Below are 27,896 nucleotides of genomic sequence, written 5' to 3'. Positions count from 1 at the left end.
TGGGGCGGGGAGTGCGCTTCTCAAGGGGCTCCAAGTGCCTGTCCCTACATCACCTGTGGTCCATGCTCCAAGCAGCAGGAGGCTGTTGCGGAAACCTGGGTTGGACCACTGTCCTTGGCTGCTGGAGCCTCATTCAGAGTGGAAAGTGTGGTGTTCTCCATGAGCGTAAGCACCCAGTGTGTCCTGTGAGCAGCTCTATCTCCCCAGGCTTCCCCTCCACCATTGCCAGACTGCCGCCGCCTCCGGCATCCCGCTGCTCCAGGCCTGCCTGAGAATCTAGTGCTGGCTCTTCTCCCCACCTCCCTCCAGGTACCCTCTCCTCCCGCCAGTGTACAAGGGGGGACCTCCCGCCCCACCTCATCAGCCTGCTTTTTTCCCTCTGAGGGTCTTCTGGCCTCGAGCATGCCTCATCGTCTGTGTGGTTACGTTTCTCTGAGAGGTCTTTGTTCCCTGTGTGCCCGGGGCCTAGACCAGGGCCTGACTGGATCAGGGAGGGATTCCACACCTGCACAGTCTCCCTGGCCCCCGCAAAGTGCTCAGTGCGTGTGAGCCAGGCCGGCCCAAACACACTGCACCTAAGGGCCCGGGGGTGTCCCTGTGGCTGGAGGACCTGAGTCCTGGGCCCCAACATAAGTCACGAACTCTGAGGAACCTCTCACATCTCACCCCCTGAACGTCCATGGCGATACCGAGGGTTTCTTCTGCAGGGGGCTGGCATGCAGGCCTCACGGGCCACCCTTAGGAAGCTGGGGTCACCTGGCAAAGCACAGGTGTGCTGGGCCTGATGACAGGTGGTGTGCCTCAGCCCTTTGGCATAGACTCCACAGCCAGCATTGTGGGCGGCCCAGGGCCCAGTGGCTGTAACCCCAAGTGCTTGTCGAATAGCCAGGCCTGACCCCCGTAGGGGGACTGAGCAAGCAGTCAAGATGACTTCTCTGGGCCTCAGGGTGACACCTGACTAATACAAACGATGTTGATGACAAGGAAGCCACAATGACCCCAACCTCATGTGGCTGTTGTGAGGCGCACACAAAGGCACAGGAAGAATGCTGGCGGACTGCTGTTGTTACCGGTCACCTTCCCAGTGGCCTGTCCTTAAACCTGCTTTACCCTAAAGATGAACTTACAGGAAAAGAGAATGAAAACTGGAACTGACTCTTTGCCTTTATGGAAACGAATACCCCAAAGCAGGAGCTGGGAAGACATATTAATTCAATTGCGCTCCACCGTAAACCTGGGACCAGCCCGATGTGCCCGCACACCAGGTGTGTCCTGGGTCCCAGGAAGGTCGCGTGATGCCGGGGCTCTGAGGTTCAAGGCTCCATCTATGAACCAAAGTTGTTTCATGGTGCTGTGAGGTCCCTCTTCCAACGGTGGGCTAGTTCACAGCTACCCATGGGGCTGCCTCAGATCAGACTTGCAAAATTCCCCCGCCAGGGAGAGCACCACCACCCTGGCCCTGCGTTCGCTACCTGCTCGTTCTCACTTGAGGCCGAGGCTCCGGATGCAGGGAGCTGTGCTACCCACGGAAGCTTTGGGGTTTCCCTGTGGGCTGCCCAGGCCAGCGGGGGGGATGGACAAGATGCTGCAGCAGAAAAGCCCCTCAGACACGGAGGCTGCGTGGACAGATATGGTCCCTATTCATACCTTTCCTCCCTGCCTGTGAGTGACTCTCTTCACCGGTCTGGGCCCCACTCCGTGCCTTCTGCAGATCCTGCCTTGGCTCCCAGGATGTCCAGCTAGCCCCCCAGCAAGGGTAACTCTCCTGGTGGGCGGTTGTCATCTAGGCTTGAGCCCTTCTCCCAGCCAAATGTGAGCCTCCCCAGCCCTTCCCTAGGCCCTCTACGCACTTGATCTCCAAAAGTGGGCCTCTGAGCTACTGTCCATGCTGCTCCTTGAGAAGGCTGCACAGCCACCTTGAGGTGTGACAGGCTATCACCGGGTGGGTCCTCTGGATCATGAGCTCCAGGGGCAACGCTGAGTCCCTGCCTGGCACAAGCCCAGCGAAGGCTCAGTGGGACGCTGCTCAGGTCTGTGTTCAAGTTCCAACAGCCAGGCCTTTCCTAACTGCAGGAGCCACGTGGACATGGCTTCACTAACCAAAACCACGAGCGGAGGGCAGGAGGCTGGGACTCAGTACAGCCCTCCCGTGAAAAACACAATTTATGACTTAATTTCCTAAGTCATACTTCCTATTTCTCTGTGACCAGGCTGGGTCATTTCTCTGCAAGGCGGAGTGACAAGTGGCTCTGGCTGAGGGTTACGTGCCAGACCCACTTTCTCACTGACCTTGTTCAGGTGAGGAAGTGGAAGGAGCATGGCTCTGTAAATGGTATCAGTAGGCAAACAGGAGATGTGGGCTACTTAGAATTCTCTTTTCTGAGATATAACACTCATTTGGGTTCCAACATCACATATTAGGCACTCCCACTGGGTACTCTCAGCTGCTGTTGGGGACACAGGTGAGTTAAAATCCGAGTCTCACTTTGGGGGCACAAAGACTGGTGGAGGCAGACGTCAAAGTAACTGGGGAAAGTGCACGGTAGGCTCAGTGAGGCACACCAGTGCCCGATGGTTCCAGAGGGTTCTAGCCAGAAGGAACAGCTTCCTGACAAGGAGCTTGGACAGCCTCCCAGCCCTGGTGACATCCATGTGGGATTCTAGAGGATGTAAAGGGATCTACCAGGTATCTAAAGGGTGGGGAAAATTCTAGAAGGTACAACACAGGCACAGACACAAAGAGGTGGAACACTGTGGCACTGTTCAACATTCCTGATCCAGAAACTTGTTCTGGGCCTCTTGATTCCTCCAACACTTATGGAAGGGAAGGGGCCGTGCTCCACTCAGGTGAGTCTCACTGCACTGGCCCCCTGGGGGCAGTGGCACAGGAATGGGCTGTGTCACTAACTATGGTTCCTAAGGTCTAAGGAATTGTCCAGAGGGCCACCTCCCTGCCCTGCTGGGAGCTGGGATCTACAGGTGTATGAAGGTTCCCAAAGCGCCCTTTCCCAAATCTGAAGGAGATTTGATTGTCCCTCTGACTTTTCTCCTGAAGGCTCAACAACCCCAGACTCTTGGCCATCTTGGGTAAAAGTGAAGGTGCACAGCTGGTCCCTCTGTGTGTGAAGAGTGCTGCTTGCCCAGGACCCTCTGCAAGATGTGCTCCTCCACAGGCTCTGGCCAGCCATCCCTCATTTGCTTCTCCACTTGTAGGACTCAATCTCAGTCGGAGCCCATGACGAGGAAAACCACAGCCATTCACAGTTCACAGGAGGGGGGCCTGCCCTCTAGTGGCAGTGGGAATAGAGTCCCCAAACTCAGGCATGGGGGATGCTGGAAGCTTCCCTCCAGAGGGCAAGAGTATCAGTCAGGGTGCAGGAGGGGGCGTTGCAAAGGGATCTCAACAGTGGGGAGAAACAGGTTCCTCCTCTCATAGCAAGAACTGGAATGACCTGGGGAACCACGGTTTGTGCCTTCTGGGGACAACGGGGGTGACTTCCACTCATCCTGGGTCCCCAGCTTCCCAGGAAGCGCCCTGGTGCGGCTGCAGCCTAAAGGTTAGACACAAAGCAGGGACTCAGGTCCTGAGACTGGGGGGCTTTACCCTGGTAATGCAAGGCCCCCTAGTCCGTGTGCTGACCACAGAGAGGAGGGGGCCTTTGCCACCCTTGGCGGTCTCATCCTCACTGCCTCTGAGCGTGTGGGGGCATCACTGCCCCCATGAGCCTCACAGACCCAACCTTGCATTTTGGCTCGGATACCTACCAGCTGGGTGACCCTGGGCAGCTCAGGTGACTTCTCTGAGCCTTGGTTTCCACTTTGCACTAACCTAGTGGTATTAACGAGGTTGTAGCAAGGGGTGAGTGGTCTTGGGTGTGAATGTACATGGCTTCCTTAGTTACAGATCCCTGGTCCAACCCCTTCCTTGTAATAGGGGTAGAAGCCAAGGCCTGGCCAGGGCTGGGGTTACTTTGTCCAGGGGCCTCTGCAGAAAGTGTGAGTTTAGACATTTGGGGTCTGACAACTGTGTAAGTGAACTCCTTGCCCAGAACTGACTCGGTTCCCGCCCTGTGAGAAACAGTGTCAGGAATGGGTCCCAGGAGAAAGGCAGGCCTCCACCCAGGTCTGGGCTGCCAGCACAGCCTGCTGGGGCCAGCCCCTCACTTCTGGGTGTGCCCCCCCACAGGGGAGGTAGGTGGGAGGGGCCCTCACATCAGGTTCGGGGCAGTGCGTGGGCGGAGCCCAGCCCAGGGTGCAGCTCTCCGTCACTCGGGTGGACTTTCCCAGTGCTGGAACTGCAAACAAGGTTCTGTAACTCACCCCAGGGGCTTGCTTCCCATCAAACAATTCATTATACACTTAGATGGTGCGCGGTTTCTATGGCTTCCTAACACAGACGAGCCTCTGATGCCTGATAAAAGATTTCTGCTAAAGACACCAGCTGAGAAGCTCATTATCTGGGAAAAGTCAGAGCTGCTTACTCGAGACAAAGCCTCTTCGGTCCTGGCAGGCGGGGAGGCCGTGCCGGGGAAGCTGCGAGTGGGCGACAGTTTCCGGGCCCAGTGGGGAAACACAAGTGCGTCATTCTGTCATCAAGCGCTGCATATCTGGGCCTGTCACTGCAAGAAGGGCAGTGACCCAGACCCCGAGAGTCTGGGGGCTATAAGGAGGCTGGCTGGCCCAAGAGGGATAGCACAGGACAAAGCGATTACAAACCGATGATGGGACCGACTCACAGGGCAGCCTCTGGGCAGACACGCCCAATGCACCCCCAGATTCACCCCTGTGTGTGTGGACAAAGGTCTGCGCTTGCTTCAGGCCCCAGGGTGCAGATTCCTCAGGTCTCCTCCTGCACCAGTGGCAGCTCCAGGGGCAGGGTGGGTGCGGGGAGGGTGTGGGGGGTGGGCATGGTCTACTCTCCCCACAGGGACTGCCCACAGTCCCAGTGAGTCAGACCTGGGGCAAGTCTCTGATGGCCACAGTTTTACCCCAAGGTCTTGGCCCCGCCGTGGGCTCCAGCGTCCACCTTCCCACTCTTCTCTTGGCTTCTGGCCTCTTTCCAACTACTGGCTCAGCTCTGGTTGAAACGCCTCGATTGGAGGCTGGGCGCTAGTACTGCCCATTGTCTCTGGCCAACCTGATGGCCTGCCTGAGCCGCCGCCTCTGGATGTGGCCACCTCCTCTAAGGTGGCCTCCATTTCCCCACACCTCCCCCTCTCTGGTCTCCTTGTCCCGATATGCCCCTCCTGGGGGCTGTCCATGGGAGGAAGCTGTTGCGGTCAGACCTATATCTACAGGATGGAGGCCTAAAAGAGCATCCACATCTTGGGGAAAAACTCATGGGGCAGGAAGAAAAAGGACCCGGAAGCCCAGGTAAGCATTATATTCTCTGCCTCCACGGACAGACCCTCCCAGCTCCCAGTCACAGCAGTGTGGCTTCCAGAACCCCATGGAAAGTGGCGATCCCCAAGGCTGTGCCTCTCAGTTTATGGACTGTGGCTACTCATTTGGCTACTGTCAGGTTGGCACGACCTCTGGCAGGTGCACCTTCAAGCTCTCCTGGCTAAGGGAACCCATGGCACTGGGCCTCCAGCTGCACACCTCCTCCAGGGGTTACGGGGCCCTGATCCTGTTGGTTCTGAGTGGCGAACTTGGGGAAGGAGCAGTAGCAGCCATTGTGGATCAGCACGGCCACGTTGGCCCCAGTGTGTGGGCGGAGCCACCTGCTCCACCTGGGGCCCTGGCCCTCCTCGCCTAGGCCCCAAGCCCCCATCAGGATTCACACTTCACTGGGGTCCCCAGCAGACAGCTACAGACATGGCAGGAGGCTTTGGGAAATGACCCGAGGCCACCAAGAAAAGGAGTCTTGGTTTGTCAAGCACCCTGGCCACTACCTACTTGGGGACTGCGGTGCTGGTGACAGGGAGTGGCCCCTTCTGGGAGCCCTGTCCCCAGCTGCGTGGGGGCCAGCAGTGCAGGTGGGTACTTACATTGATCATAGCATTTGAGGTGATGCGAAAGAGGGTGGCCCGCTCGTTCACGGCCTTCAGCTTCTCACTGCTCTCATAGGGGATTTTGAGGCCGTCCAGCTCACTCAGGGAGCGCTGGAGCGCAGCGCCATGCTTGGCAATGAGGTCATTGCACGTGCTGAGGTCGTCCAACTTCAAGGAGAGGCTCTGGATGGTGCAGTGTAGCTCGCTCTTGTCAGCTGGAGAGGCAGTCTCGTCGTCGTCGTCCCCAGAGTCATCTGAGGAAGGGAAAAGCGTTGCCAGGGTTGTTAACTGGCCAACACAGCACTGAGAAGCCCACGTGGCCTGGGCCCAGGAGGAGGGAGCAGATAGAGCCCCCCCCCCCCAAACAGTGCCCTAACTGGTTCTAGCTCCTGCTCCCAGCCAGCCCTCTAGGGTGGGCGTGGGCCCTCCTGAGTCCATGGGAGGGGAAGGAAAGGGGGACTAGCTTGACAGACAGTGCCTGCCCCGCACTGTGGAAGGGGCAGGCCTGCAGACACCCGCCTGTGTGGGGGGCACTAGCCCCCTAAGCTGCGCCACACGGGCCAGGGTGCTCGTGCTGGGTGGGGACGTGGAGATCGCAGCGAGGAGCCGCTCCCGTCAAAGACCAGGGACACCAGATGAAGGCCAGCTCCTCTCCCCACATCATGGTCCTAGCCGAAGCCGACCCATACTTTCCCATCGGCCTCACTCTACCCCGAGCTCCACGCCCAACACCAGGCCAGGCAGAACTGCCCTGTTCTGTGCAAAACCTGAGTGAGTGCTCAGGCTTAGGGCCTCTCCCACAGGGCCCTCACTGCTTGCAACCACCTCCTAGTTCCCCCACCTCCTCACAGGCCTCACCCCTACCCAGACCCAGCCCCATGCCCCCTATCTTCAGAGCCTGTCTAAAGACCCCCAGGCCAAAGTCATCTTCCCCTGCCCTGCTTCTGCCCCCCAGCCTTTCCCCTGTAGGTCCCCACACACCTCCCCTGCACGACCAAGGCAACTCCCATTTATCAAATCTCTTTAGTCCAGACATGGGCCATGGCATCTCTGTGGCCTTGTCAGGGTAGGGACGATGCCATCCCCCAGGGACAGACAGGTAGCTGGGGTCCCCCCGGCTAGTCTGCCTCCGCAGCCACCCTTTTCACACCAGGGTCAGGCGGGCGCCCCCTCTCCACCGGGCGCCCCCTCTCCACCGGCCGATCCCACTCACTTCTCAAAAAGCCGCCTGGGCACCCTCAAGGGGTCATTCTTGGGAGTCTGGGGTGCCTTGGAGCACAGCCCGCTGCCAGCCCTGCCTGTGTTCAAAGACTTGCAGGGTGGTGGGGACCTCATGGTGGGGGGCGCAATGCTGTGGGTGGGGTAGGTGGGCAGCTGGCCTGGGCTCTGCTCCATGTGACCATAGACAGGCTGTCGCTGGCACGTGAGTGTCCAAGCCTGTAAGTGCCAGGGGTTTCTGAAATGTCTGGTTTCAGAAACAATCAGCACAAAACTTTTTTTTTTTTTTTTGGTGGGGGGGAAGGAAATCTGTAACTCAAGATACAAAATTTTTTACAAAGGCACATACTGTGAGGGAACAGCTTTCTTCCCATGACAGACAGGGCGCGTGGGGGTGGCTGTGGCTGAGTTATGACTCTGAGCCTGCCCTCAGCAGGTGGTGGTGCCAGGCCAGCCGGTGGCACGGGATCCGCATGGGCTGGAGGCTGGGGGTGCAGTGGACTAGCATCATCCAGGCTGGGGCAGGGGCTCTCCCTCTCCCCCACCGTAGCTAGCCCAGCGATGGCTCAGAAATGACCCGGGGTCTGGAGACGCATGTGTGGCGCCAGCCTCTGGGCCACCCGCTTGAGCGGCATGAACGCTGAGCCTCACTCACTGAGCCTCACGCACAGCCTCACGCACTGTCAGCAGACAGTGAGAAGGGAGGAAAGGCACGTTCTTGGACACCAAGCCTTCCGTTTCGGGCGCTGTGGTTAAGGGGCAGAGCTGGATCCGAATCCAGGTCTGTCGAGCCTCAGAGCCTGGGCACTCAATTACCGTATAAGCTCCCGTCACCTTTCCAGGTTTAACATGTGTAACACCCAGAATGGCCCAGAATGGCCAGCCATCAACCGGTCAGAGCAAGGGCTGCTGTACACTGGAAGGGCTGTGTGTGGACACGCCAGCTGCGGGTCAGCCTGAATGGGACCCCCACCCCCGCCCCCATGCACACATACCGTTCTCTAAGCAAGAAGCACAACTAGGCTAACTTGGAACCTCTGCCTTTGTGGTGGGCAGAGAAAGCGCATTTCTAGTTAACTTGTTAATAAGCAGCTCTTAGGGTACAGGTCCAGCAGCCAGGGACGTGGGGATGTACTTGTTCTGCTCCCAAATCACGGGCTGTGTCGTTGGAGGAAGGATGGGAAGATTCTTGGGTCAGCGGTTACCGACCAGCACAGTGTGTTCTGTGGGGGTGGGCAGGGAGATTCTGTCCCAGAAAGACAGCGGAAGAGGGAGAGTAGGGGCACTCAAGCAGAGATCCATGGGAAAGACGAGACTGGTGGCAAGTGGCAAGATGAACAGACTGAAGGGACAGAGAGGTCAGCGTAGCCACAGGAGGCTAAGGGCTGGAAAGAACAGGACCTCTGAACCCAGCAGAAAAGGGCTGATGGCCACACCCACCCAGCTGCAAGGCTATGACCATCTAGTGACAGCCATGCTCCCAGGCAGTCCCAGTCCCTGGCCAGTCCTCCACGGTGGCGCCTAGCAGACATGTGGCCTGACATGTGGCCTAGCTGCTCACTTCCCCCACGGTGTCAGGGGCTGTTCCGCTGAGCACAGTGCTGGGAACAACCCCCCACTCAGGCCTGGGCGGAAGCAGAGCTAAACCCTGGAAGGGGCCTCTGCCTCTGACACGATGACCTCTGACCATGCTGAGTCTCCAGGTCTTAGTGTGGGGTCAGGGGTCCTTGCAAGGAGCAGACTCACATGAGAAAGAGAGATGAAACTCGCTATTAGAGGCATAAGTAAAACTATTACTGTGACGCTACTCGAACTAGAAAAAATAGTGAATGGCACTGAATTAGCTTTGGCTTTCGGAAGGATAAACCAGCAGTTACCCTTCAAGGGCGGAAAAATGGCCCTTCAGCTTGCATGGCCTGCTTCTTCCTTTGATCGGGGAACTCCACTGCATGGGGAGGGGATGTAGCAGAATTTGGTCCAAAGGAAGACAAACACTTGTATGCACAAAGTTGTTCAAGCCTGTGGTTCTCAAGCTTATGGCCTTGGGGGTTCTCAAGCTTTTATGACCATTTTATGACCCTGCCTGTCCCCTCGGTTTAATCCACAAAACAGTCAACACTAACATATCCACAAATGTAAAATCCTACAGAAATTCTGCAACTCTATGAATTAAAGAAGAGCAGCAACTGAAATCTAGGGTGAGGTCAAAGCCAGGCTCGTGGGCCACAGGAGCTCCTGCCCTGGCCTGCCTCAAAGCCCACGTGAAGGCCACAGCTTAGTGCCCTGAGCAATGCCTGAGTTCCGGGTACACCTTGAACTCTGCGGCTCAGCATAAGGCCCAGGGGTTAAGCTAGGAGTGGGGGTGGGGCTGGCAAAGCGTTGCTGTTGGAAGTGCCCAGAGCCCTGGTGGGCCCTTAGTCCCCGCTGCCTGTCCCCCAGGGCCGCTATGGAGAGCACCAGAAAATGTTCTACTTTCCCAGGCGCCTCCTTCTTAGCCACTGCTCACACTGTTCACAACTGGTAGGGCTTTGGGGGAGGCACACTCTGGCCCTAAGATAAAGGACAAGTGTCTGACTGTAAGGGTGCTCCCGGTCCTCCCCGTCTTCTGCTGCACTCATTTCTCCCATTTTCTTCAGCTGTGGTCAGCTGATATAGGGGTAGCAAGAGTGTTCGGGCCCAGCCTCTTGGGCCGTCAGGTGACAGCGCTTGTGGAATGGCTAGGCTGAGCCCAAGATGGCAGACTGGCCCCTGAACTCCCTCCAGAGCACGGGCGCCTTTGGGTCATGCCCATTGTACCCAGGCCCATGCCTCTGCTTTCAGATGGGAAAACTGAGGCCCAGACAGAGGAGAGGGGCTTGGTCAAGGTCAGACGCTGGAGCCACAGCAAAGGAAGCTGTAATTAGCTTTTACTGAGTCCCTCCTGTCAGACAGGGCCCAGACCTTTCCAAATGGCTAAGATGCATTTGCTAAGGGCTCAGACCCTGGGACCTGGGACAGATGACCCAGATACCTTTCCCAGGAGAGGAGTCCATGGTGGGGGGAGAGGCTGCTTTATGCACCTGCTATCAGAGCCTCCTCCCCAGGTGGTGAGATGCCAGCCTCTGATCACAGGCCACGTACCAGCTGCTGCCATCAAGGGCCCGCAGTGCTGGGGGGCACTTAGGTCTGCAGGGGCACAGTGGTGGGGCTCACTTCCTCTCTCAGCACAGTCAGGGGGCAGGCAGGAGAGGACAGGCAGGGGGCTGTCTTTACTGGGCAGCAGGTGTGAGCAAAGGGGCCAGTGAAAGCACCCCAAAGTACATGGGGCACCTCTCATTTGCTTGGTGAGGACCTTTCTGCCCATCCTTCCCTCGATCCCTTCACCAGGAATCTTGGTCCCTTCACTGGGGCGAGTCTTTCCCCTTCCTTCCACGACAGGCCCTGTCACCCTGGCCCTGCAGGGGCCCCTCACTACCTGCCTCCGCTGAGCTCCCTGCAGCCACCTGCTCTGCTTCCCCCATCTGGCTTCCAGCTGGCTCTGCACCAGGCTGGGGCCCTCTGGAAATGCTGCATGGACTGCACTCTCAGCAGCTCACAAAACAAACTCTGGAAGAGGCAGCTTCCCACTGCCCAGCGAGGAAGCAGCTGGATGAGAGGGCAGCGTCCTAACCTTGCACCCTTAGCGCCCCCATTTCACAGTTGAGGAAACTGAGGCTCAGAGCAGGAAGGGTCCAACGGGTGTGAGGGGCGGAGCTGGGGTGTCCCATCCCCTGGCCCGTCATGGGCTCATGGGCTCATCCTCCCACAAGACTCATGCCTGCTTTGCAAAAGACCAGCGGCTGTCCTGCTGTGCTTCCCAGCAGGGCTGCCAAGGCCACCTTTCTGAACTCCCACCACGCTTCCTCAGGCCTTGCTCTGGGCACCGCTGCTCCTGGCACGCTTCGAACACTCCGATCAAACCTCCCCAGCAAAGAGGCTAAGCAGGAGCCTGTTGAGTGAGTGACTGCAGAGGCTGAAACAAGGACACTGGGCCTGGAAGACAGAGAAGCCGATTCTGCTCTTGATCTTCCCCAGGGACCACACAGGGCCAGCAGACCTGCACCTTCTAATGAAAATGAATTCTCCGTAACAGCGGGGGAACTCAGCCTGACATTCCTTAGCCGGTGGCACTCCCAAGCTCCAGACTGCAGAACACTAAAGAAAAAATTGATTTGGCCCCTGAGGCAGACTGGGAGCGCGAGTTGAGGTGTGGGCAGCTCTTGGGACCGTGGAACCATGTGAAACAAATGGGCCAGCCTATTCTCAGACACCACCATTTCTAGAAAGGCACTGATTCCTAAAATGCCCATCAGTTTTCACCAGCTACACACAAGAATGAGTTCTTTCTGTGAGGAGGGAATATATCCCAGTATGTTGGGCGGGTCAGTCAGTTGAGCGTCCTACTCTTGATGCTGGCTCAGGTCATGATCTCAGGGTCATGAGATCGAGCCCCACGATGGGCTCCTTGCTGGGCATGAATCCTGCTTAGGGGTTCTCGCTCTCCACCTCTCCCCTTCCCCCACCTGCTCTGTCCAAAACAACAACAACATGAAGAGAATAAATCCATAAAACTCAGCAGTCACAACTTGCCTGTCCATCTTGGCCAGGCCCGCAGAGCCTGACAGTGGCCTTTCATCCATGGCAACCTCTCTGCGTATAAGAGTTTCCAACCTTTAGTTGCCATACTGGCTTGGCCAGTCCTCCCCCGGCCCCCTCATGCATGTCCTTCCTAGAACTTCAGAATGTGACCTTATTTAGAAGGGTTGTCACAGATATAATTGGTCAAGATGAGGTCATACTTGAATAGGGTGGCTCCTTAATATGATTGATGTCCTTAAGAGAAGAAAAGACACTGAAATATACGTGATGCAGAGACAGAGAGACTGGAGGGACAGATATGTTCACAAGCCAAAGAATGCCAAGGACTGTTGGCAACACCGGAAGCTGAGAAAGGCCTAGAACAGATTCTCCTTGGGCCCTCAGAGGGCACAGCCTGGCCAACACCTTGATTCCAGATTTCTGGCCTCCAGAACTGTAAGAGGATGAACTTCTCTGGTTCTCTGCCTCCAGTTTGTGGTTGTTTGCTATGGCAACCCTAAGGAACAAAAACAGTGGCTAAAACAACGCTCATCTGTTCCTGAGGGTTGTGGAGATCATAAGTTGTACAACCAAGGTGTTTTAGGGCACTGAAATCAGCCCTAAAGTCAGGGCTGCATTCCTCCTGGAGGCCCCAGGGGAGAATCTGTTTCTTGTTTCTGAATCTGTTTTCTTGTTCGCCTTCTCTAGGCGAGTGGAGGCTTCCCACATTCCCTGGCCTGCAGCCCCGACCCCATCCTCAAAGCCAATAGAGTAGTGTACCCTGGACTCTGACCCTTGGCCTCCCTCCTAGAAGGACACTTGTTATGACACGGGCCCATCTGGCTAGTCCAGGAGAGTCTTCCCATGACAGTGTCTTTAACCACACCCGCAGGATCCCTCCATCATGTATGGCAACATGTGCACAGGTTCTGGGAATTAGGACATGGACATCTTTGGGGGCCGTTATTCAGCTCCACACCAGGGAGCTGTGGCTGAGTTCAACACTGGGCCACGCAGTCACCTGCCGTGGATCATCACATTTGACTTACTGCCTGGGGTGGTGTGGTCCCTGGATGCTCTCCCGTTAAACAGGGAGACCCCTCCCTAGGCACAGAGTCCTCACATGTCCCTGTGTACCCTCACCCCCCAAAACCTGGCACATAGGTCTTCCTTCTGCTCAGAGAGGAGCTGAGGTCTGGCCAAGCAGTCCTGCCTTGACCCCACGTGGCCGGGGGTTAAGTGCACTCATCTCCAAGCGTGGGGATATCCACAGCTGCTCTGGAAAAAGACTTAAGTGCCCAGCATGGAGCCAGTGTTGAGCCAGGACTTACTGGACCCCCGACCCCTCCAGATCCTGGTCCTCGTTACCAGTCTTCAGCTTACTTCAAACCACAGAGGCCTGGAGCCACAGGGAGTCCCAGAGTGTTGGCTGTGCCCCCTGCCCCTGCTCCCCACTTGGGGCTCTCCTCAATGCCCTTGATGGCCAGCCTAGACTGAGGAGCCCTCTAGGAACCCCCAACAGGGCTGGGACCCTGTTTTACTCTCTTTTACCATGGGACTCCAGGAAGGAGGGGGTTGCCATGGAAACACAACAGTGGAGCCAGGTAGGCTATTTTTAGAAGTAGAGCTTTTTTTATTTTCTCATCTGTGGAGGAAAATGGATCAGGTTTCTGGGTGGGGAAGCCCTGTGTGAGGTGGAGATGGGGACGGGCAGCAAACACAGCCTTGGAACCAAGAAAGCAAAAGGCAGCACAGACTGGTTTGGGGGGGGGGGGCAGGGAAACATAGTGGGGATGTGGGAGTTGGAGGCCCTGGGGACACTCCATTTTGTACTGTCTCTTGCTCGTTTCTCTGGGAAGCCTGGCTTTGCCCTCATCTGCCCATGAGCTCCTTGGGCACAGGATGGCCAGGGGTCTTCTCTCCTTACCCACTGTACTGGAGATGAGTGAGAGCAGCCGTGGCTGTGTAGAGGCCTCAGGACAGGCAAGGTCAAGGCCCAGGGAAGCCCAGCTCTCACCCGGCTCTCTGCACCTGAACCCAGTACTAGGCTATATGAGGGGTGTGTGTGTGTGTGTGTGTGTGTGTGTGGCAGGGGGTGATGCTGAGATGGGTCCTGACTGCAGAGGAAGGGTACAGGCCTATGGGAGTAGAGGGACAAGCACACAGGCCCCAGCAGGGTCCCGAGCTGGAACTCCCCCACCCCAGGCCCCATGCTCCATGCCCAGCAAGCCACCTGTCATTGACGCAACTTCTTTCCCCTTCCTGGCCCCTCAGCTCCCCCCATTCCCCCTGTAGAGACCTCAGGGCCTCGGCGATTTTCCACTTCAGCCTTATTCCCTAGATTTCTTTCCTCATCTGCTCCGTCTGCCAGATGGCTCCTCCACCCCGAGGCCCCGGACACATGTTGTCTCAATGTCTGTGTGTCCTTTCTCACCACAGGCCCTGTCCTGGCCTTCCATGGGGAGAATGGTGAAGAAGCCTGCTCCTGCCACGGCAGGGAGAGCCTGCCTTAGGGCGACAAGGGCTGCACACCTGCGGCCTGCCACCCACTCACCCTGGGCCGCTGACGTCCCTTCCCTCACCAGCAGGACTAATCCTGGCACAGCATAGCCCCCGCGAGGCCAGCAGCATGGTTAATGGGGAGAGACACTGCTCCCTTCCCCTTTGTGGACACAGCTCCTCGGGGTCCCTGATGCCCCCTTGGCAGGGCTTTCTGTCCACCCTGAGCCGGAAGGACTCCGCACAGGGAGCAGGTCTGGCTGTGCAAAGGCCTCTGGGAAGACACAGATGCAGAGGGCATCAGTTTCAAGTGGGAACCGCGGGGGGTGCTGCACTCCCCGCAGAAAACAGCCATTTCCAATCTGCAGCGTTAGCCCCTCAAAAATTCAATTACAGCAGGTTTGGTGACTTTTATTTAGTTTTGGGGAGCTTTGTTAGGCTGCCGGAATTGGATCACAGAATCCAATTAGGCAGCTGCTGAGAAGAGAGAGAAGCAGGCACCGAGGCAGGTGGACTGGATGTCAAGGGACTTCGGTGAGTCTGAGTATGACCAGCCCGGGCGCTCAGCAGTACTCTACTCTGCGCTTCCATAGCTGTGTCATTCCTACGTGCAACATGGTGTTTGGCAAGAATCACACCCCAAAGAGGGAAGGGTGACACGGAAGTTAAGGATCATGCGAAAGACCCCAAGGCTCCTAGGAGGGGGAGCTGGAATTGGTGGTGTGGTCTTTACAGAGAGCCTGGGGGCCCCTGCTGCTCCATAGCCCCGGAGTCTGAGGGACGAGGGACGGGGGCAGCTTGCTGTACCCAGCCCTGAGTGAACCCCGTGCCTGCCAGGGTCCTGAAGCTGGCCTGGGGAGTGGGGACAGGCAGGGAGGCGAGCCCTGCCTAGCCGGTGGCGCAGGTGTTCTGGTCCCCTGCCCTGGAGGGGAAACTGCTGGCACTCTGCCCCACTCAGGCAAGGGGGAGAGGGAGGCTGAGAGGTCTCTGGGCGCTTCTGAGAGAATAGGGAGCCTGTGACCTCTGACAGAGAAGGGGATCGGGAGCTCCTGGTGACAGTGTTGGATAGGGGACTTCAAGTCTGGGCTGGGTCCCCCAGGGGCCTCTGGGAGGAGGTGCATGCACGGTGGGATGGTGACACTGCAGGGCACGGAGGGAGCAGGGGCACCCTCCCGCAGCACTGAGTATAAGCACCCCTAAAGTGCAGTGCATGAGGTCAGAGGGCTTGGTCTAGGGAGCGAAGCACGTGGACCGGGTCAGCTGTGACAGGGAGCCACTGAGGGCTCGTGGGAATGGGAGTGGCTGCCAAGGCATGGATGGTCCTTCCTGACTGGGGATCCCAGAAGGAAAGCAAGGCTGCCTTCCCCAGAGTAGGTCCTGTGGGACACTAGTCTTGTAGAGAGCTCTGCAAAAAGGGAATCGGTGATGATTTAAAATAAAATAAGTAAAAATAGAAAAGCAGCTTTGGAAAATAGGATGAATGCCATCCCTCCCCAAAGGGGGCAGGTGACTGAATACTCAGAGAAGCTTGGACTCAAGGGCCCTGGAAGGAGTGTCAGGATCCACGTGGATGGAAAAATCCAGTAACAATAAATAAATTGTGAGACCCTGGCAGGCAGATGGGAAACACAAGCCAGAGCACCACCATTGTCTTGGCCTTTGGTCTGTGGCTCACCTCCCCTCCTCTTTCTCTGGTGACCAGCACAGGGCATGTTGAGGGCATCGGGTACCTGCTGAGACCGTATCTGGGCTCTCCGGCAACTTTCCCCAGAGAGGGGTCCAGGGGTGACACCCTAACTAAGGGCAATGATCAGCAAGGCCAAGGGATGCGGCCTGTGGGATGCAGGTGTAGGAGCTGATACAGAAACTGGGCTTTGCTTCCATCTGCCAGAGCCACAAGGGGCAGGCAGAACCCTCAGCCCACAGACACATCCGTGGCTGCCAAATCTCTTACCTTCCCGGGGAAATATATTCCCTGGGATCCCCTGACTGGCTACAGGCTCCAGCAAGCCGAAGGCGGGCAAAAATCCCCAAGGGCGAAGAAACTCATCTCCTTTCCTCTCACTGGAGGCGGCTGGGGTCAAAGCCACGAGCCACAGTGAAAGGTGAAAAATAAGTTCACATGAGTGACGGGATCCCGACAGAACCTGGTGCCTCCCCGACTGGGCAGAAACCTGGGACCAGGAGCCACACGGTATTCTCAGGATGAGGAAGAGCTATGGAAGCAGGGCCCACCTCCACCAGGAAAATAAACACTGCTACAGAGATGGAACGTAAAAATAGAGGTGTGTGCTCCAATTACGGCAGCCGCTGTACGCTGAGGACAACCTGCCGCCCACAGCCACCTCCACCCGGCAGAGTGCCCAGCCTCGGTTACCTTCCACTCTAACCTGCGGTTTCTGGCGGGGGGAGGGGGGCGAGTCTCTCTGAGGGAGTAAGGGTATCATTCAGGTCAAGCCCTGTAGGGAGCTGATGCCCTCCCAGGGCCTCTGGTTCACCTGGCTGCCTTGTCTTGGTGGGAGACTCGCCCCAGGACACAAGGTGCTGAAGTGGGTTGTTCCCCAGCCACCCAGAGGCAGGTGCATAAGGGCTGGGCCCCGGGCTATTGCAGCGTGCTCCCCTAGAGTGAGCTGACCGGAACAAGGAGCTGCAGCTTTCACCTGAGCCCTTGGTTAATGGGTATGGGACCAGCAAGAAGGATCCTTAATTGACAACAAGGAATCCCACTTCTCTGTTTCATTTCACTCGGTGCACACGTGCATCTCAAGGCCAAAGCAAAGGGGACTCAATTCTAAACCAAGATTTGGCAGCCCCCACATGAGAATCCACTGATCTGTCCCAGACGGCGCCAGCACTGTTGAGCAGGTCATTGGAAACGACTAGTTTACATTTTCCTGGCCTGAGGACAGCCACAGCTGCTTATCCTTGGAAACCATCTGATGTCCATGTAATCACCCTAAAGAACTTCCCACATGCAGCTGCCTCTGGGCGTTCACAAGGAGTGAGTCGAGGCAGGGGGCCCGAAGGTGGGGGGAAGGGTCCCATCACCCAGGAGCCATGTCTGCCTGGCTGGTCCTCCCTTGCCCAAGCAGGAACTAGGAGCCCGTTGAATGAATGGACGACACCAGAGACAACGGGTGGAAAAGAGTTTTGTGAACTGCTGCGGCGTGCGGGCGTGAGTGGTGGGGAGGACCACAGTGCTTTGGGATTAGGAGAGGAGCCCAGGTTCAGGGCTTTCCTGTACGCCGCCCCTGGCTCTCGAGCTACCACAGGAATCCAAAGCGAAGTGACTCACAACCCAGCTGACCTGTGACCTACCCCCCTTGGCCAGACCTCACTGCAAGGTCCCTGTAAAGATCCTCTTTCCCACCCTGCACACCTACTTCGGGCGCCCTCCCTCTTCTGTCTGCAGGGTGGCGATGGAGGGGGCCTGATCCTGGCTGAGCTGTGCGGGGAGGGCGGGGAGAGACCCATAGTCCCGTGGAGGTGGAGTCCCAGACTGCGTTCCATGGGAGGCAGCTGAGACAACCCATGCCTTAAACAAACAAGGGGATAAAGGAGCCTCTCTCACTGAACTGCCCAAGAAAGAGCTGCTTTCCCCTTTCATGAGTCAAACAGGCCAGGAACGCATCCCCCCTGTGGCCTTGCACAGTTGAGTAACCGCTTAACCTCTAGTTCTTCATCTGTAAAATGGGTTCATGCCTCTGAAGTGTTCAGCACAGTGCCTGGCCCACAATGAGGCCACAAATAGCAGCCATTATTCCCAGGCTATAAAAATGATCCCCACTTGAGGTAGAAAAACTGAAAAGCTCAGTAGAAAGAAGCGTAAAGTAGCAAAGAAACGATCACCAGCAGTTCCCCTCAAGATGACCTCATCTGTCTGTCCGATGTCTGTGGCAGCCTCTCCCTGCCCACTCAAACGTGCCACACAGTTGGGGGGCTGCCCTCCCTTGTCCCCAGTGCCCTGCCTGCTGGGTGGCCAAGAACGCCCACAGAAGAGGCCTGTCTGGGGCCAGGGGAGCAGGTGGGAGGCTCATCATTGGAAAAGCTTGTGCCTCCGGGTCCAGGCACTCCTGCACTCCGTCACTCTGCATCTCTGGAGGCGTCCCTGAGCCCGGCCCAGCCAGGCATGCAGAACCTGAGGTGGCAGAAGTGCCCCCTAGGGAAGGCCTGCCTCTAATGGCAACACCAGAAGAGCACACTTGGCAGACACAAAAGAAAACGGGCACAGAAAACAGGCACAGAGTGAGGCTGTGAGAAGGGGGGTGGGGTGCGGTGGGGATGATTTTTGTGGAGGCTATTTTGGCTCCTCCAAAGCTCCTTTTATTCACCGGGGAGCCTGCCATCTCTTTGTATTTGTCAGCATCTGAGCATTTTTCCTGGAGGACACCAACGGCACTGGACAGCTCTCCCTTGTGGGGGCTCTTGGGAAGCCAAAGGCGCAGCCTCAGGCTGCTAGGGGCCATGAGCCCTGACCCAGAACTGATGGAGAGAGGCTGACGTGAGGGTCAGTGAGGCCGAGGAAGGTATTCCTGCACCTGGAAGAATTTAAGGCCTGGCTGATTGCCAATGTAGTTCTTTGTTTTCTGTTTCTCATGTTCCCAGGTCATTACGGAAGACCACAGAACAGGCCCTCAGTTTAAGTGTTAGTTTGGACACCGACAGGCCATGTGACTTGGAGCAGATCTCATTCCTTCCCTGGATTTGCTCCTGTAAGAAGAAGGCCCTCTGCAGAGAAGGCTTGCCAGCTGCAGTTAGGTTCACACAGACATGCCCTCGATCCTGGGGTCCCAGGCCCTGGGGCCCCTCAGGTTGCTGAGCTCTGGGAGTGGGAAGAGGAGGACAGGACTGTGTAAACAATCACTTCCTCTGGGGTTGACAATTCAGCAGAACTACTCATTTCTGAAGAAGCCCTGGGAGCCAGGACAGAGGCCAGGATCCATGGATGCCCCCACCACTGTGAGACGGAGCAGAAAGCCGACCCAGGGTAACTGCATCCAGCCAGGTAGGCTGAGCCCGTGTCTGCCACCTGAAGATTCGGCTCCAGGGCTCAGATCCAGAGTGGGGAGGAGGCAAAGGGGCCGAGGATAGGTCTGCACCAGAAAAGACTTGAGGGAAGCATTCAGCGGCACCCTCTCCCCTCTGCATGGGTCCTTCCCCCACCACTTAGTGTGGAACAGCTCCCACGGAGGCTGTGTCCCAACCCAGGTCTACCACCATCTCCCTGCCCTGTCTCCCCCGCACCCACATCTGCTGGACTCAGGGCAGGGGCAGTCACTGCCCACAGTTTAGGGGGACCCTACCAGCAAGACCAGCTTACACACCGCTGAGGGTGTAACCTCTAGTTCCAAGGACTGGCTTTGGGGAAAGCTACCAAAGTTGTTGTTGCTAAAAAGGAAAATCAATCTGAAAATAATGAGGTCTCAGCACTAAGCCCATATTCGGGAAGCAAGCTGCTTAACAGGAACTTGGCCAAAGACAAGTGTGGTGACATTTAGCCAACCTTCCCTCAAGAAGCCCAGGGCGAAGGTCGCGGTCCCAGCCTCCCTGCAGCCTCGGGCTCTGATCCCCCACCACCTGCCTGCCTAGTCTCCTTCAGGGGAAAACCGCTTTCTACGGGGCCAGGTTCCTGGCAGTTACATTTCTTACTGTAAGGTAATATATTGGTTTGTTATTTTCTAGAAGAAACGGAAATTAGAAATTCCTATATGGATGGTCAAGAAAATAAAGGTGACTGTTCCTGAAAACTGAGGGAAGGCTGTTTCCAACTGCCAAGTCCTGGTGACTAGGAGCTGGCTCCAGGCAGGAAATAACACCTTGGGGAGCCTTGCAGGAGGCAGGGGTGACGTGGTGGAAGTGGGAGCTACTATGAGGCCAGGGGAAGGAAAAGCCTGTAGAGGGGTGCTCGCTTCGGCAGCACATATACTAAAAAAAAAAGCCTGTAGAGGAGGTGGGGGTGGGGGTGGGCAGGAGTGGGAAAGGAAAAATCTTATGTCAGAGCAGAGCCTGAGAGGAGGGCCGTTGCCCACACCCTAGTACTGGGGACCCCATTACTCAGCAGCTGCTCCCTGGGCCTGCAGTGGGGCTCCTCACAGCATGAGTGACCCCAGTCTGGGACCTTCCCCTCAATTGTGGAACTGCTTCGTGCCCGGGGACTTCTCACATAGGCTATGGGGCTGAGAGACCTGAACACATCCAAAGAGGCTCACGGCACTCGGGCTGTGAGGGGGTCAGAATATGATCCGGCAAAATCCAACACCCCACAGCCAGGTGGGCTCAAATTCCAGCCAGACTGCAGAGGTCCAACATCTCTGGGCCAAGTTTCCACCCAAGACCCATTTCAGATTGGCTCCACAGTGGCCTGGTGGTGTTCCCCTTCACTAGGTCATCCTGTGGCTGAGAACTTTCTGCGGTTCTTGCCCTAGGCCTACCCATGCTAGAAGGGGGAGAGAATGACAGAGCATGTAGTAGGGGGCTGTAAGACGTTTGGGGACTGTGCTGAGGAATATCCGAGGCCATTTTAGACCAGAGGGCCTTGGGGCCTTGGAATGGCCAAGTCCTGCAAAGAGTCCCTTTTCTGGAGCAGGTGAGCCAGAGCCAGAGAGCTGGGCAACAACAGCGGTGGTCGCTGCTAGCTGACAACATAGGTTACTTTAAGGTTATAAAACACTCTGCCAGACAGTGCTCCCTGGGCCCGCCACACCACGTCGCTGTGCCATGGGCTCCACTGGCTGTTAATGTCAGGGGTGCTGAGAAGCCATGAGGCCAGATGCTTGCCCTGGGTCATCTGTGGGCAGCTTTGACCCTGGGACTTAGCTACTGCAGCCCTGAGAAGGGAGGTGCCCAAAGACAAAGAAGAAACAGCTTCTTTACAGTCTGAAAGAGAAAAAAAAAGAAAACAACCCTAGAATCGTATAGCTCATAAAAATGTCTTTCAAAAATAAAATCGAAAGAAAGATAAATAAACCTAAGAGAACCGGTGCCTGGCCAACTTGCCCTGTAAGAAACGTTAAAGTTCTTCAACCTGAGAGAAAATGATACCAAACGGAAACTCAGATCCCGACAAAGGGGTGCTAAGAGAGATAAATAGGTGAGTGAACGCAAAAGATATTGGTTTTCTCACTTAAATTTCATTTAGAGATAACTGACTGCATCGAGCAAGGGAAAAAAAGTATATTGTAGGGTTTATATCATCTTTAAAAGGAACACAGGACACAGCAGAGGGGATGGGGACAATGGAAGAGCATCATTAGATGCTCTTAGAGCTGAATCAGGGAGGATTTGAAGGAAGACTGTGATGTGTTCCGGATGTGTAATGTAAATCCTAGAGTAACCTACCAAGAAGAGAGATGGAGAGCTATGGGTTAATAAAGGGGAAAAATTGGAATACTAAATACTAAAAACTATACCACAGATGGCAGGCAAGGAGAAAAAAAGGTGCATGAAAACAGATGGACCAAAATAGCAAAATGGTAGATTTAAACCCAACCACATCAATAATTATACTAGGTTAAAATGGTCTTGACACTCTGATTAAATGTCAGAGACTTTATCGGACTGGAAAAAAAAAAAAGCAAGACTCATGATACATCTACAAAGAACCCCCTTAAATATAAAAGCATAGATAAACTAACCAACCCTATGCTTTCTACAAGATACACAACTTTAAATATACGATACCAACGGTTAAAAGTACAATATTGGACAAAGAAACACCAGGCAAACAGCAATTACAAGATCAACATCCCAAAGGAGGCTTGAGGACAGAGATAAAGAGGAAAATTCAAGACATTAGCTCATCAAGATTTTACAAACTTCTGAATGTGCATCCAGCTTACGGCAAGTTTGAACGTACGTGAAGCAGAAACAGAAATGAAATGAGAAAGAGACAGACCTACAATTATAGCTAGAGATTTCAGTACTACTGTCTTAGGAACTGATAGAAGTAGATAAAAGTGAATAAGGATTTAGAAGTTGTGAATCTTCTAAGTATCCTTTATCAGTCAGCTTGACCTAATGGATATTTATAGAACACTCCACACTACAATGGCAGGATACATATTCTTTTCAACAATACATGAAACATTTACTGTATTGGTGCATGTGCTGGGCCACAAATCAAGTCTTAAATGTAAATTACAAAATGTATGTTCTCTCACTGCTACAGAATTAAAAAGCAATAACAAAAAAGTATCTGGAAAATACCCAACTACATGGAAGTCAAATCACACACTTCTAAATAACTGGTGAGTCAAATTAAAAAAACCACAGAGAAGGGGCCCCTGGGTGGCTCAGTTGGTTGAGTGCCTGCCTTCGGCTCAGGTCATTATCCGAGAGTCCTGGGATCGGGCCCCACATGAGTCTCCCTGCTAGGCAGGAAGCCTGCTTCTCCCTCTCTCTCTGCCTCCCCCTCCGCTTGTGTGCTCGCTCTCCCCCCACCCCGACAAATGAATAAATAATCTTTTTAAAAAACACAAAGGAAATTAGAAAATTTTCTGAAATGGGTAATGAAGAAAATGCACCATATCAAATAGTGGGATGCAGCTAAAGCAGTGCTTGGAGGGAAATGCATAGCTTTAAATGCTTATTATACAAAAGAAGAAAGGCTTTAAAGAAATATTTATGATGATCTAAGATGATGATAGATCTAAAAAATCTATTTATGATGATTTATTCATGGATGATCTAAGCTTCCACCTTAAGAAACTAGAAAAAGAAAAGCAACTGACACTCAAAATGAGTACAAGGATAAAATGGTAAAGATAAGAGCAAAAACCAATGAAACAGAAAACTGAATAACAATGGAAAGATTATATTAAAAGTTTTGGAAAGATTTTCTTTGAAATGATCTAGAAATTGATATGCCTCTAGCTAGAACAATCAAGAAAGAAGGAAAATGCAAATTACCAATAACAGGAATGAAAAAAACATCACTATAGCTCTTTTTGTTATTAAAGGGATAGTAAAAGAATATTATGTAAAATATGATGTCAGTAAGTTTGACACCTTTGATGAAACAGATTATTTTTTGAAAGAACAAGTTACCAGAAATGACATAAGAAAAAGAAAAAGGCCATTATGAGGAAACTGAATTTAAAATTAAAAACCTTCTCCTCAAAGAAAATTGAGGTACAAATGGCTGCACTGGTGAATTCTACCAAATATTTAGGGAAGAAATAATACAGTTAGCATACAAACTTTATCAAAAAATAGAAGAGGGAATCTCGATTATCTTATGAGGCACTATTACCTCATCTTATAAGGTACCAGTATTACACATACCAAAAGCAGACAAAGACATTATAAGAAAACTACAGCCCAAGATCCCTCCTGAATATGGAAACAAAATTCCCTGACAAAAATATTAGTCAATAAAATTCAGCTACAAAATTTACTATATCATGAACAAGTGGGATTTGTCTCAGGAAAGTGAGGTTTAACATTTTAAATTAATATTAACAGCATAAAGAGAAAATATAATCACCTCAACAAATATAAAAAAAGCATTTGACAAAACTCAACACCTATTCAAGACAAAAACCCAGACACTTGGAAGAATACGGAACTTTCTCATCATTACATAAGACATCTATAAAAATCCTACAGTTATGGGTGCCTGGGTGGCTCAGTGGGTTAAGCCGCTGCCTTCAGCTCAGGTCATGATCTCAGGATCCTGGGATCGAGTCCCACATCGGGCTCTCTGCTCGGCGGAGAGCCTGCTTCCCTTCCTTTCTCTCTGCCTGCCTCTTGTGATTTCTCTCTGTCAAATAAATAAATAAAATCATTTAAAAAAATCCTACAGTTATCATCATACTTGATGATGAAAAGATGAACTTCTTTTCCTAAGATCAGGAACAAGGCAAGTCTGCTCTCACCACTCTTATTCAATATTATACCAGAGGTCCTTGCCAGTGCAATAAGGAAATGAAAGAAATAAAAAGTATATAAGTTAGAAAGAAAGAAGTGAAAAGTCTTTAAGTGCAGACAACATAATCACATATACAGGAAATCCTGAGGAATGTAAAGAATAGCCACTAGAACTAACCAGTGAACTTAAAAAGGTTGCAGAATGAAAGGTTATATATACAACACTTGTATTTCTACAATACGAGCAACAAATAGCTGGAAAAATCACATTTTAAAAAACACTATTTGTAATAGCATCAAAACCAGTAAATACTGCCAACAAATTTAACAAAATCTATACAAGAAAACACATAGCCTAGAGAAATTAAAGAAAACAAAAATATCACATTCATGAATTAAAAACTTCAATATCATTAAGATAGCAATTCTCCACAAATTAACCTATAAATTGAATGCAATTCCAATCAACATCCCAGCAGATCTTTTTTTGTAGGAACTGACAGACCAATTCTAAAACTTATAGAGAAACACAAGAACAAGAAATAGCCAAAACCATTTGGGACGAATACAAAGCTGGGGGACTTATACTACACCTGACATCATGACTTACTAGACATTTACTCCATTTATAATGGAATATAATAGAGTTCAGAACTAGACACATACAAGTATGATCAATTGATTTCAACAAAATTATCAAGGTAAGTCAATGAGGGAAATGCTTCATTTAAAAAAATATTTTATTTATTTATTTGACAAAGAGAGAGAGAGATCACAAGTAGGCAGTGAGGCAGGCAGAGAGAGAGGGGGAAGCAGGATCCCTGCTGAGCAGAGAGCCCGATGTGAGGCTTGATCTCAGGACTCTGAGATCATGACCTGAGCCAAAGGCAGAGGCTTAGCCCACTGAGCCACCCAGGCGCCCCGAAATGCTTCATTTTTAAAAGAAAATTGTGCTTGAGGATTCACTGAATATTCACATGGAGGAAGAAAATAATCTTGACAACACAACATACACAAAATTAACTGAAAGTAGGGGCACCTGGGTGGCTCAGTCATTAAGCATCTGCTTTTGGCTCAGGTCATGATCCCAGAGTCCTGGGATCGAGCCCTGTATCAGGCTCCCTGCTCAACAGGGAGCCTGCTTCTCTCTCTGCCTCTGCTGCAGCTCTGCCTGCTTGTGTTCTCCCTCTCCTTCTCTCTCGCTCTCTTACAAATAAATAAATAAATAAATAAATAAAATCTTAAAAAATAAAAAGAAAGAAACATACACTTAGAGTATGACCCACAATTATTCTTCTAGGTATACCCAAGAGAAATAAAAATTTATGTCCACAAAAATACATGCAATTTACATAGTCATAGCTGCTTTCTGGCTCATAGAAACCCCAAACACGAAACAACCTGAATGTCCATCAGCAGGTGAATGGATAATTGTAGTATATTCACATTATGGAAAACTAGTCAGCAATAAAAAAGGAACAAATTATGCATTCACACAAGAAATGAACCTCAGAAACTTTGTGCTGGATGAAAGAAGCCGCATATACTACTATTTGATTCCATTATATAAAATGCTAGACAAATAGGGGCGCCTGGGTGGCTCAGTGGGTTAAAACCTCTGCCTTCTGCTCAGGGCATGATCCCAGGGTCCTGGGATCGCGCTCAGCATCAGGCTCTCTGCTCGCTGGGGAACCTGCTTCCTCCTCTCTCTCTCTCTGCCTGTCGCTCTGCCTACTTGTGATCTCTCTCTGTCAAATAAATAAATAAAATCTCTTTAAAAAAATGCTAGACAAATAAAACAGGAAGATCAGTGGTTGTCTGGGGCTAAGCGTGAAGGGCATTGACCACCAAGGATCATGAGGGAACTTTTGGGGATGATAAAAATGTTTTATATCTTATAAATCAATAAAGTTGATTTAAAAAGAAAAAAAAGGAGGGGCGCCTGGGTTGTTCAGTGGGTTAAAGCCTCTGCCTTCGGCTCAGGTCATGATCTCAGGATCCTGGGATCGAGTTCCGCATCAGGCTCTCCGCTCAGCAGGGAGCCTGCTTCCCTTCCTCTCTCTCTCTCTGCCTGCCTCTCTGCCTACTTGTGATCTCTGTCAAATAAATAAAATCTTAAAAAAAAAAAAAAAAGGATAACCACCTACTGATCCCGGTGTAGTAATATATCCTACAGATATGCAGATATGCGTGTAGATATGTGACCAAAGACTGATGTGTGATAAATGTACATTTCAGGGGCACCTGGCTGGCTCAGTTGGAGGAGCATGCAACTGTTGATCTCAGGGCCGTGAGCCCAAGCCCCAGGTTGGGTATAGAGAGTACTTAAATAAAACTTAAAAAAAAGATAATGCACACTTCAGGATGTTTGCAAGAGTAATAAGTCTATAAACATCCTAAATGCACTTCAGACGGGACTGATTATTAAACTATGATACATGCATATCACAGAGTATTATGTCGGTGTTAAAAGAATCCATGAGTTTCTGTGTGATATGAAAAAAACTTGAAGACACAGTCAATGAAGAAGATCAAGGTGCACAATGGCATTATAGTTGATTCAGTTCACTTTTTAAAGGGTATCTATAATGTATGTGTTTTTAAAGAGCATATAAGAAAAACAGCCGATAAGACTGATAAAACCAAAATCTGATTCTATTTAAACATCATTAAAATCTACACACTTCTAGCCAGACCAAGGAAGAAAAAAAAAGGCATAACCAAGTAACAATATCAGCAATGAAAGAGGGTCATCACTGCGGACGTTAAAGGATAAGAAGGAAATATTGTTAACAACTGTGTCCACAGATTCAATGACTTAGAGATGAAATAAATCTTTGAGATACAAAGCCACTGCAAGTTAGTAAAAAATAAATTAAAAACCCGAATAGTGTTTTAGGGAAATTGATTTTATAGTTAAACATATTTAAGGAAGCTCAGGGTTCAGAAGGATATGCTGACAAATTCTACCAAACACTTTAGGAAGAAACGCTATCAATTCTACCCAGACTCTGCCAGAAAATTAAAGAGGAGGGAATATTTCCCAGTTTATTTTATAAGGCCAGAATTACCCGATACCAGAACCAGGGAAAGACATTACAAAACAAATGACAAAGAAAAATCCTATAGACCGATATTCCTCTCGAACAAAGACACAAAAATCCTCAAAAAGAAGTATCAAACAAATATAATCCAACAGTACATAAAAAGGGCAAGGCATCTTGAATAACTGAAGTTTATTCCAGAAATGCAAGGTTGGCTTAACGTTCAAATATCCACCAATGAAAGACAACTTAATTAAAAAATTAGGATTTGAGGGGCACCTGGGTAGCTCAGTTAAGTGTCTGACTCTTGACCTGGCTCAGGTCTCAATCTCATGGTCACGAGTTTGAGCCCAGCATTGGGCTCCATGCTGGGCGTGAAGCCTACTTTAAGAAAAAAAAAAAAAAAAAAAAAAAAAAAGGAAAACAAGGGATTTGAAAATAAGTAAGTAAATAAATAATAAAGGAAAATAAAATTTAAAAAATGGGCTTTGAACAGACAAGGTTCTGAAGAAAATGGCCAATAACCACATGAAAAAATGCTCAGTATCATTTGTTGTCAGAAGAAAAGAATAAGTGTGGGTAAGGATGCAGAAAAACTGGACCCTTCATCCTAGTGGGAATATAAAATAGCACAGCTGCTGTTAAAAAAAACAGTTTTGGGGCATCTGGGTGGCTCAGT

The 27,896-nt window shown here is 52.1% G+C and overlaps 1 protein-coding gene across 4 annotated transcripts in view; it reads right to left on the bottom strand.

Moving 5' to 3' along the window:
• OSBP2 (oxysterol binding protein 2) overlaps positions 1-27,896 on the bottom strand; it is a 164,957-nt gene that overhangs the window by 26,936 nt on the left and 110,125 nt on the right. For all 4 annotated transcript variants that reach the window (XM_046026111.1, XM_046026112.1, XM_046026113.1 and 1 more), the window contains one exon: positions 5,991-6,247. In XM_046026111.1, coding sequence (XP_045882067.1) covers positions 5,991-6,247 — 257 coding nt within the window. The remainder of the gene's footprint in view (positions 1-5,990; positions 6,248-27,896) is intronic.

This window comes from Meles meles, chromosome 12, assembly GCF_922984935.1.
Source record: "Meles meles chromosome 12, mMelMel3.1 paternal haplotype, whole genome shotgun sequence".
NCBI classification, from domain to species: Eukaryota; Metazoa; Chordata; class Mammalia; order Carnivora; family Mustelidae; genus Meles; species Meles meles.
The sequence above is the reverse complement of the archived record's forward strand: the minus strand, read 5'-3'. Positions and strand labels throughout refer to the sequence as shown.